The sequence below is a fragment of the Condylura cristata genome, unplaced genomic scaffold (genome assembly GCF_000260355.1).
Source record: "Condylura cristata isolate star-nosed mole 26May11 unplaced genomic scaffold, ConCri1.0 scaffold00013, whole genome shotgun sequence".
In the NCBI taxonomy this organism is placed as follows: Eukaryota; Metazoa; Chordata; class Mammalia; order Eulipotyphla; family Talpidae; genus Condylura; species Condylura cristata.
The window spans coordinates 1376939-1386328 of NW_004567114.1; the positions used below are offsets into that span (position 1 = coordinate 1376939).

The following is a 9390-nucleotide window of genomic DNA, read 5'->3' on the forward strand; positions in this document are numbered from 1 at the left end:
CGAGGTGGTCGGTCACCTGTGCGAGAGGGGCTTTCTTCCGGGGTCCGTGGGGGGGTTGCAAGCCCCCACAAACTGGATTCTCTCCAGCTTCACCCAGGTCTGGTCTGAGGTCCGATAGAAGCCTCCGTGCTCCACCATCTGCGGGGAGCAGGGGGCACGTCAGGAGCAGCTGCGGCCGGGACCGCGGGGGAGGGCTTGGGGCGCGAGCCCACCTGTCTGATGAAGGAGATGACCCTCTGCGTCCCGTATTTGTCCATGTCTGGCAAGTTGATTTCGTCACAGAACAAGACCAGCCACTTCCCAAGCTGAACGGGGGCCAGGACCACGCCGCTGGGCGTGCGCCTGTACTCGCAGTAGTGGTCGAAAGTCTTCAGCAGGAGCTCCGGCGTAGTGGCACTCGAGAAGTTGAGGCCCACGACCTGCACGAGGGAGATGCCAGCCACGTCCTGCGGGGCCTGGCCCCCCGGGGCACCCAGGCCGCGCGGCCCCCGCGAGCCGCCTTACCTCCATGTCGGGCAGGGCCCGCAGGGCGCTGAAGAGCGTCATGGTCTTTCCAGACCCCGGGGGCCCGCACAGAACCAGCGGCTTGTGCTCGGCCAGCCAGGTGTACAGGAGGGCCTCGTGGCGGACGGTGTCCAGGGTGGGCACGACGACGTCAGGGGCAGCCACCTTGTGCGTCTCCACTTCGATCTGGGGCACCTTGGCTTGCCACGGCGACCACTCCCCACTGATGGACACCTGCACAGGGAGGGCCGGGTCAGCCGAGACCCGTGCTGCTCACGGAGCCTCGCTCTGCTGGACACAAGCCACAACTTTCCCGCGGATCCGCACAAGCTCGAGGGCAGGTCGCAGAGGGCACCGAGGGCCAGACGGAGCCACGGCGCAGGGCAGGGAGGCGGGAGGCTGCACTCACTTCGTAATCGATGATGGGAACGTTGGGGGCGGCAGGCAGGGGCACTGTGGTGATCCTCCTGATGTACTCGCCCAGCTCCGCTCTCATTTTCAGCCGACTGTCTCCAGACAGGGACCACAGTATGGCGTACACCAGGTACCGCTACCGAGACAGGAAGGAAGTCCCGTTTTCCCCCAGAATTCTGACAGTGAGACACCCCGGCACGGCTGCCCCTGCCCGTGAAGAGGGGGACCCCGGTGTTCGTGGGCGTGGACCCCGCCGCCTCCCTGCCCACAGCTGGCCCTGGCGCCCACGAGCCGCCCGACCTGGATGTAGCGCTCCAGCTGCTCTATCTGCATGGGGAAGTCGGGGTGGTTGGCGTTGTACTGGGCCACGTTCCGGCAGGCCTGGTGCAGCATGGAGAAGAGCGAGCCCAGGCAGCGCAGGCGCGTCAGGTCCATGATGTGCTCCAGCTTGAAGGCGTGCTCCAGGGCCTTGGTGACCAGCCCGTTGGACGTGAAGTACGGCTGCATGATGGTGGCCGCGTCCCTCTGGATCTGCGGGAGGGCACAGGACGCCTAACTCCCGTGCCAGTCGCCTGGGGGAGCTTCAGCTTCTCCAACCCAGGTCTGGGAGAGGGTCACGTGTCCTCGGAAATAAACGTGCACTGGAAAAGAGAGAAGGAGCACCCCCACGCCCCCACCCTGGCAGCTGTCAGGACTCCTGCTTCTGGGGGACAGCCGAAAGGGCGGGCCTGCCGCATCGCAGTGGAACATGTAACCGAAGCGGCCTGGGCTTCTCCAGGCAGTGCCCTCGGGGGCTGCACTGACCACGGCCCCCCGCGAGCGCCCGGCCCGGGGGGCAGGGACAGGCCCGCACTCAGCCCCCCGGGGAGCGGCAGCCATGGCCGAGGGCCCACCTGCAGCATGGGGGACGCCGCCTCCTCGCCCTCGTCCTCCTTGCCCTTGCGCCGGCGCTGCGCCTCCTCCTCGCCCTCGTCCAGGGGGATGCTGCGCAGCCGGGCCAGGAAGTTGTTGAAGATCATGTCGGTGCTGAGCACGTCCTCGCTGAACCAGACCATGCCGCAGCGCGACACCGTGGCCAGGGTGGCGTACTTCAGGTCCTGCACTTCAAACATTATCCGGACCTGGAGGGAGAGTCGTGGTCACTCACAGTACGCCGGACCCCGGACGCGCAATCTGGACGCACGCGGCAGGAGGCTTGACCAACTGTCCACGAGACGGCGCCCGCCGTCCACGCGGCTCCGACATCCAGCCCGCCTCAGCGACGACGGGGGCGGCGCAGGGGAGCCCAGGGGCCTGTGCCGCGGGGCACTGCACGTCGTCTGCTGGCCGGCTGGCCGCCAGCCCCTCAAGCCCTGCCCCTCCGCCTCCCGGAACACCGCCGCCCTCTCCCCCTTGTTTCTCCTCAGCCCGATGCCCATCTGCCCGCCGTCCGCAGCAGCAGCTAGCCCCAGGGGAGCAGGCTGGCGCCGGGGCCCTGCTGCTCTTCCAGCGTGCGGGACAGAGCCGTGGGGGGCAGCACCCCAACACGGGAGGCTCAGTGAGTGCAAATCCGTGAGGGTCTGCCCCACGCCCTAACGCAGCGGGCCGTGTTTGGGACCCGCAGACACGTGTCCGAGGAGGGGCTTTAAAAGCCCTCCCAGAGGCCTAAGAGCTTCAGCAGCCCTAACCACCGCGACGCGTCACGGAGCTGTGGGGCTGAGGACACGCGTGCGCACAGCACTCAACAGCTGGCAATGCAGCGACAGCGGAGCTGCCCCCTGCTGCCGGCCTCCACTGCGGCTTCGCTGTCCCCCAGGACCTGCGGCCCACACGGGGCAACATGCTGTCAGGGAAGCACTCGGGGGGGTGAGCAGGGCACGCCGTCACGGGCTGAGGCTGGCGGGCATGGCGTGTGCCTGGAAGTGGGTGCAGACACCTGGGCCGAAGGAGAGGCCGGGAGAAGCCGGAGTGGGAGCCTGGAGATCATGGGGACGGGGCTCGGGTGGTGCCTCCCTGCCTGCCCGGAGGCTGCTCCCGAAATGGCGTTAAGGGCACGAAGGTAGCGAAAGCCCCACAGGCCCTTTCATCCGCCTCGACAAACAGCCGCCTGCCCGGCCCGGGCGGCAGCACACGGACAGAGCTACTTCACCCGATGAAACCACTTCCCACTGAGTCCTGGCAAAGAGGCCACCCAGCGGAGCTGCTGACACCGGACGCCCTGACTGGGAGCCGGGCCGAGTCCCCGAGGGGCTGTCCCGGGGCACAGAGGGGCGGCTCACGTTGGGGGGCAGGCTGAGGCGCTCCCCGTTGGGCAAGGTGAGGAGCTTATTGTCGTCCAGCACAGAGTTGAGGTTCTCCACCCACTCGGGGTCTACGTCGCCGTCGAAGACGATCCACTGGCGCTTCTGCAGCTCGCCCCGCACGTTGTCGATGATCCTGGTGGGGTCAGGGCGCAGCTGGTTAGGGCTGAACGCGTACAGCCTCGGGGAACAGGCTGACTGTCACCCTGAGGCCCTGGCACCGGCCAGACCCACTGAGGGGACTTACTTCCGCAGAACGTGTGTGAAGAGCCCGTCTGTCCACTCCCTGGTGTTGGGGTCCAGCGTCCCGTAGAGGTGGTCTTTGCTGATGGCCTTGGGGTCAATGATGTGGGCCACACCCTCGACGCCCTCCAGGCGCTCCAAGGCCTTCAGAAGGACACGCCAGGCCATGCTCTTCCCACTGCCCGAGGGCCCCACCATCATCAGGCCGTGGTTGATCTGCGTGATCTGGTAGAGCTGCAGCACCTGCGGCCACACGCACCAGCATCAGCGCCGCGCGGAGACGGGTCCTCAGGCGAGTCTCAGCGCGGCGTGCAGCCCGCAGGGCGGCCGTTCCTGCAGCCGGTCCCAGGGCTCTGCCCAGAGCAGCAGCGCCCGGCCACAGCGTGGGAAGCATCTCGGCAAGTCACCTGGGGGCCCCCATGCGCCAGGGGGTCAGTCGGTGGAGCACGAGATGCTCCCTCTTCTGACTCAGGGACACAGACGGGCTGACCCCCAGAAGAGGCAGCCACAGGGCAGCCACGGGCCTGCGCGCGCGGCTCGAACGACAGGCTTTTTGCTTAAAAGAATCCAGAGCGGGAAAAGCGAGGCCGCGGGGCGACGCGCAGCCCTCCCTGCGGCGCCGGCGCCGACTCACCTTCTCCACCCACATGCCGCCGACCTCTTCTCCGTCCCCGTAGGTCAGGTACATCTCCTGACACACCCTCCGCAGCTCCTCGCGCAGCGCCGTCATCTCGCCCCGGTGGTACTGCACTCCCGGGAACACGTCCGACAGCAGGCTGAAGAGCAGCGGGATGTCCTCGGCCACCAGCTTGGGCACCATCGTCTCGCAGACGCTCTGGATGAGAATCTACGGGGCCACGCGGCCGAGTCGGGGCGGGCCCGGCCCACCCAGACTCGTGAGTCTCGCGGCCGCTCCGCCCTCCGCCCGGCGCCTCGCCTGCTGCCTGCACCCAGCGCGCGCCGGGGGCACCGAGGACGCGCTTCGGACCCGGCTTGCAAGGGGAAACGGCAGTTTACACCGTGCTTAAGGTTTGAGTGAGTAAAACAACACACCTCTTGTTCAGGCAGATTTTCTGCAATTTCGCCTTCATCAACTGCTTCGCCTCGCTCTTCTTTCTCCCTCTTTATCTTCTGAATCCTCTCCCTCTTGACGTTACCTGCACTTACCAGCACACTCTTCAAAGCTCGGAGACCGAAGTCATAGTGGCTTTGAGACGAGAGCTGCTCATCACACAGTCTGTGGGCGAGAAAGGTTTTCTTTCAGAACAATACATGCTAAGCATGCGTGTCCAATGTCCAGCAATCAATGCAAACTTTGGAAGCTGCGGCGGTACACTCAGGTCACTGTCACACAGGTGCACGCAGCCCCTGACGCCGGCCAGCACCAGCTACTCACTTAAAGAAGGGGACAATCTTGTTGGCGAGAACCTCGGCCGTGCGGAAGCCCTGAGAGTACAGCATGACCTGGGCGATGAGCTGCCGGTCCGGCTTGGTCATGGCCAGGCTCCGGAACAGCTTCTTCAAGTTGTCGGGGAGGTTCGACCTGCCCGCGTAGCCGGGGTTCATGGTGATGAAGATGGCCATGTCTGGGCTCACCTTGACCTGCTTGTTCAGCAGCTCACAGGTAATGGGGGCAGAGGCTGAAAATCAGACGACGGCATTAAGTATCTGGATTTCCAAGCGCCTCTGAAACCACGACGCTTCGCTTCCCTGCCGGCCACTAGAGCCTGAAGCCCAGGACTTGGGGGCCAGGCGATAGCCTTTGTGCAGGCACCGCCACCTGCCCAGGGAGGCCACTCGCACTGGCCCGCCCGCCCAGGAGCAGCAGACAGCTCGCAGGAGGCAGCGAGCTGCAGTCTGCGCAACAGGACCTGGCACCTCCACTCGCGGGCAGAAACGACCCAGCAGGCGTTACAGAGGCTGAATGGGGCGGAGACTGCACCCCCACGCCTGGCTCCGCCCGAGAATGGCCCTTTCCTGCCAGCACCCAAACAAAGCCCCGGCCCGCGGACAGCCTCGGGGCGAGGCCCGCTACCCCCCAACAGACCAGCAGTCCTGCTTTCTCTGACGTGCCCTGTGGGACCACTCAGGCCTGGCACGTCTTCGGTAACAAGCCACTGTCATGCGGGTAAGAGGCAAAGCAGAACGCTAAGCCGGGCACCATGCGGCGGGACCTCCGCCTGAGACCCCCACCTGCCCGCAAGCCCAGCGTGCTCACAACAGGCACGCCTGCTGGTCGCGGGCCCCCCAGCCCACCAGAACACTGGCCGAGCAGCGGCCGCTGACTCTCTGGGGCTGCAGGACGCGGGAACCGAGGGCCACAGAGGCCGTGGGGCCGCTCCAGGAGGCCTGCGCGGGCCAGACAGGTGCCCCGTGCCGCCGCAGCTCCCCCGGGCCCCAGACAGCGCCCCGCCCGCCCCACGTGGGGCGCCGGCGGCCTCACCCTTGTCGTGGCTGGGGCTGGAGTGCTCGCGCAGGGCCTCCTGGATGCACTGCACCTGCTGGGACACGGCGGACAGCATCCGCTCCTCCAGGCGGTTGAACTCGTCGAAGCAGCCCCACGCGCCCACCTGGCACAGCCCCACGAAGATCCGGCCCATCGCCTGGAACAGAGAGGGAGCTGCTGCCGCCCGCCGGGGCTGCTGCTCCAGGCCCCAGCGCGGGTTCGGCACACCGGGGCCAATCAGGTCTCGGCTCTCAGAGGGCCTGCCAGGGCCACCACCGCCCACGCCCTCGCCAGCGGCAGCGGCCGCCCGGTACCGCGGCTCGCCCACGCCCATCTTGCTACTGTGTGCTGCTGAGAAATCCTTTTCCACAATATTGCTTTCCAGACACAGGCACTCGTAAGTCTCTCTATGAACCTGCCCTTTTAGAAAACCGGTATGTTCCACCGAACACTGGTTTTGTATAAAGTAATCTCAAGGGAAAAATGGAGGCATCGGGTTACTCAGTTTTACGTAATGAATCACCAGGACTTAAAACCGCAGGGTGCTAGGGAGAGCAGACACGTGCATCAACGACACAGTCAGAAGCCCAGAGACTAAGCACAGAAGGAAAACCTCTTCAACCTCGTGCGGGGACACTGCACAGCCACAGCAAGACTGCGGAACTGGACTACTCGGATACAGCACAAAAATAAATGCGGCACGGACCGGAGACCAGCACTAAGGTCTGAGACCACGAAGCGCAGCAGAAGGCCGCGTCTGCACACCGACAGACAGCACCGGCCCGTGGGGCCGGCCCAGGGCGCTGCCCACCACCCGGTAAGCAGTGACACCCCAGACCGGCCAAGAACTCTTCGACGCCCGAGCCCACACCGGCCGGCTAACGACGGGCAGTGTGGAGGGACCCTGCTCCCCAAGGACGCAAGGCGCTCGGCGGGGTGTGCGGGCCTGGCCTCTGCGGCCGCGTGGGCCGAGCAGCCGCCGGGAAGCGGCACAGGCCCGCCCCAAACCCGGAACCAAACCGACCAGCAGCCCCGCCCCGGGTGTCGCCCAAGGGGCAGCGAGCCGCCAGCTCGACGAGCTGCACACACGTGACGCTCACTGCAGGACGCCGGCGGTGACCTGCGGACGGCCTCAGGGTCAACGCGAGACCAGATGCACGAGCCCCGCACAGGGAGCACCATTCACCGCAGGGAAAGACGGCGTTCTGCCACGAGCTACGCCACGGAGGGGACACGGGGCAATTACGTGAAGGGAAATTTGTCAGAGAAATAAAGGCAGAACTAGAATGACTTCACTGACGTGCAGTGGAAGGAGGTAAAACAGATGAGTGAACAAGCAGGACAGAAAGACGTGCACACTGACAACTGAATTGAGTGACCAGAGAAGAAAGGGTGGGGGTGGGATGGTGGGGGTGCAGTGGGTGAAAAACCAAAAACAAAAACACCTCGATTTTGAGAACATAAAGCTTACGACGCATCCGAGCACAGGTGGCAGCTCAAAAGGACCCCAAGCAGCAGACAAACCACCGACAGGCGGGACAGACCGAGGGGGTTGGCTCAGGGCCCCCGGCTCTCCCAGGCTCCCAGATCACTCACCTGAAAATCAAAGGTCTCATCGCAGTTGAAAACTAAAACAAACCGGCCCAGCTGGTGGCCAAGAGCTTTGACGGACTCCGTTTTCCCTGTCCCCGCAGGCCCTGTTGGGCGACAAGAGCACCTGAGTCCACTGCCCGTCCAAGAACACACCTTGGCACTGCACGGTAAAACCAGAGCCCGTGCACTAAGCTCAGGCGAGGCTTGCAGGCAGGCTCACCACGTGACTGGGCAACAGCTGCGTCGCTCCCCGAAACCCGGACGTCCCACAGAGCGCCCGACCGCGCCTGCCAGGGCCTGGAGCCACTCACCGAAGGGGGACCCCCCGAGCCTGGCCTCCAAGGCCTGTGTCATGGTCAGGTAGCAGCGGTCGGTGAGAGGGGTCTGGACCAGCTTGTCCTGAACACCCAGGTACTCGAAGCCATAGTTGAACTTGGCGTTGGCCATCTGGATCGACAGCTGCTGCAGCACGTCGGTCTGCTTCGGGTCGAAGTAGAACCGCATCTGGCTGAGCCACTCGAAGGACTTGGCGCTGTCGATCCTGCTCCTGATCAAGGACCTCGTCACATCTCGCTGGTGAACCAGCTCTGTAATCTGAGGAAGCGGCACATCAGGGGCTGATCGTGCACGTGTGTCCCTGGGGCATCACACTAGCCGTGGGGCCAGTCAGTCACACAGGGAACGACAGAATCGAGAGCTGGAGCACAACCCGGGGACCGTGAGCAGCAACGGCCGACGCGGGACAGGCTCGAGCGAGAGCACAGCTGCTCTGCGGAGCGTCCGGCTCGGGGCTGGCTGGGCGCTCCCTGCCCTGAGATGGCCCTTTGGGGAGGGCCTGGTACAGCGTGCCATGCCCTGGCCAAGGCCCGCCACGGAGTCCTTGCCAGAAAGCTGGGTGACGCTGAGGAGGTGCCAGACCGCCCCTCTGCTGAAGGGTGGCCACCCCCCGCCCGGCAACCGAGGGCCGCCGCTTCCCTCCCCGGCACCACGAGGCGGTGTTCGAGCCCGATTTCTCGCCCCGCGCGAGCCGGAGGGGCAGGTGCGAGGAGGGCCCGGGGGCAGGACTCACCAAGTGCTCCAGCTTGCGCCTGCGCAGCGGGGGCTGCTCCATGAGGACCGAGTCGGCCAGCACGTTGAGGGTGACCTCCACGTTGCTCAGCACCGAGTGCAGGGGCGCAGCGTCCCCACTGCCCCCCATGCTGCCCAGCGCCGTCTCCACATTTTCAGACCAGGCTATCTGGGCCGACAAGACCACAAGCTGGGCCTGAAAAAGACAGCGCGCCCGGGTCAGCCCCAGCCCCGCTGCGCACGGCTCAGCCCAGCCCCGCGTCGCCATCCACTACCTGGTATTTATCGATCCAAGTGATGTAGGTGTTCGGGTCAATTGAAGTCGCTTTACCAAAAACCTCCACTTCCGTGACAGACTCGGCCAGGAGCTTGGCCAAGGTGACTCTCATTTCCTTCTCCACCAGCGTGAGCCACTCGTTGATTTTGGGGTGCTCGGTAATGGACACGGGAGTTTTGAACATGACCTGAATGGAACAAACAACACGCAAGAATTAAGTGGGCAAAGCCAGAGAGGCGGTTCCCAGGTCCAACCGACATCCACCTACCTCCTCCCCTTCCCGGGATGAGATGCCCAGGACGACAGAGTTATCCTCGTTTAGGATGATGCTTGAGACTCCTGCAAACATTTTCTTGAAATGCTTCTGTAACTTCGCCACATTTTTACTGTTCCCAATGATTTCAAGCAAATCTTCATCACCCACAAAATAGAACCTAAAATAAAAACAACGCGCAAGCGGCTCAAGTGTCAGCGGTGCACACAGAGGGGAAGAGCAGAGGCAGAAGCGGTGTGTGGGAGCAGAGCAGGCGCGGGCCGGGGACGCGCCGCCGAGCTCGGGGCGCTCA

At 64.8% G+C, this 9390-nt stretch overlaps 1 protein-coding gene across 1 annotated transcript in view; it reads right to left on the reverse strand.

Moving 5' to 3' along the window:
- DYNC1H1 (dynein, cytoplasmic 1, heavy chain 1) overlaps window positions 1-9390 on the reverse strand; it is a gene marked incomplete at its 5' end in the record, with an annotated part of 44443 nt that overhangs the window by 16274 nt on the left and 18779 nt on the right. The window contains 17 exons of the mRNA XM_012724374.1: window positions 19-138; window positions 213-419; window positions 505-738; window positions 914-1054; window positions 1219-1449; window positions 1812-2039; window positions 3177-3333; window positions 3445-3683; window positions 4075-4287; window positions 4494-4677; window positions 4837-5080; window positions 5884-6043; window positions 7483-7583; window positions 7791-8073; window positions 8549-8743; window positions 8823-9011; window positions 9093-9258. Coding sequence (XP_012579828.1) covers window positions 19-138; window positions 213-419; window positions 505-738; window positions 914-1054; window positions 1219-1449; window positions 1812-2039; window positions 3177-3333; window positions 3445-3683; window positions 4075-4287; window positions 4494-4677; window positions 4837-5080; window positions 5884-6043; window positions 7483-7583; window positions 7791-8073; window positions 8549-8743; window positions 8823-9011; window positions 9093-9258 — 3292 coding nt within the window. The remainder of the gene's footprint in view (window positions 1-18; window positions 139-212; window positions 420-504; window positions 739-913; window positions 1055-1218; window positions 1450-1811; window positions 2040-3176; window positions 3334-3444; window positions 3684-4074; window positions 4288-4493; window positions 4678-4836; window positions 5081-5883; window positions 6044-7482; window positions 7584-7790; window positions 8074-8548; window positions 8744-8822; window positions 9012-9092; window positions 9259-9390) is intronic.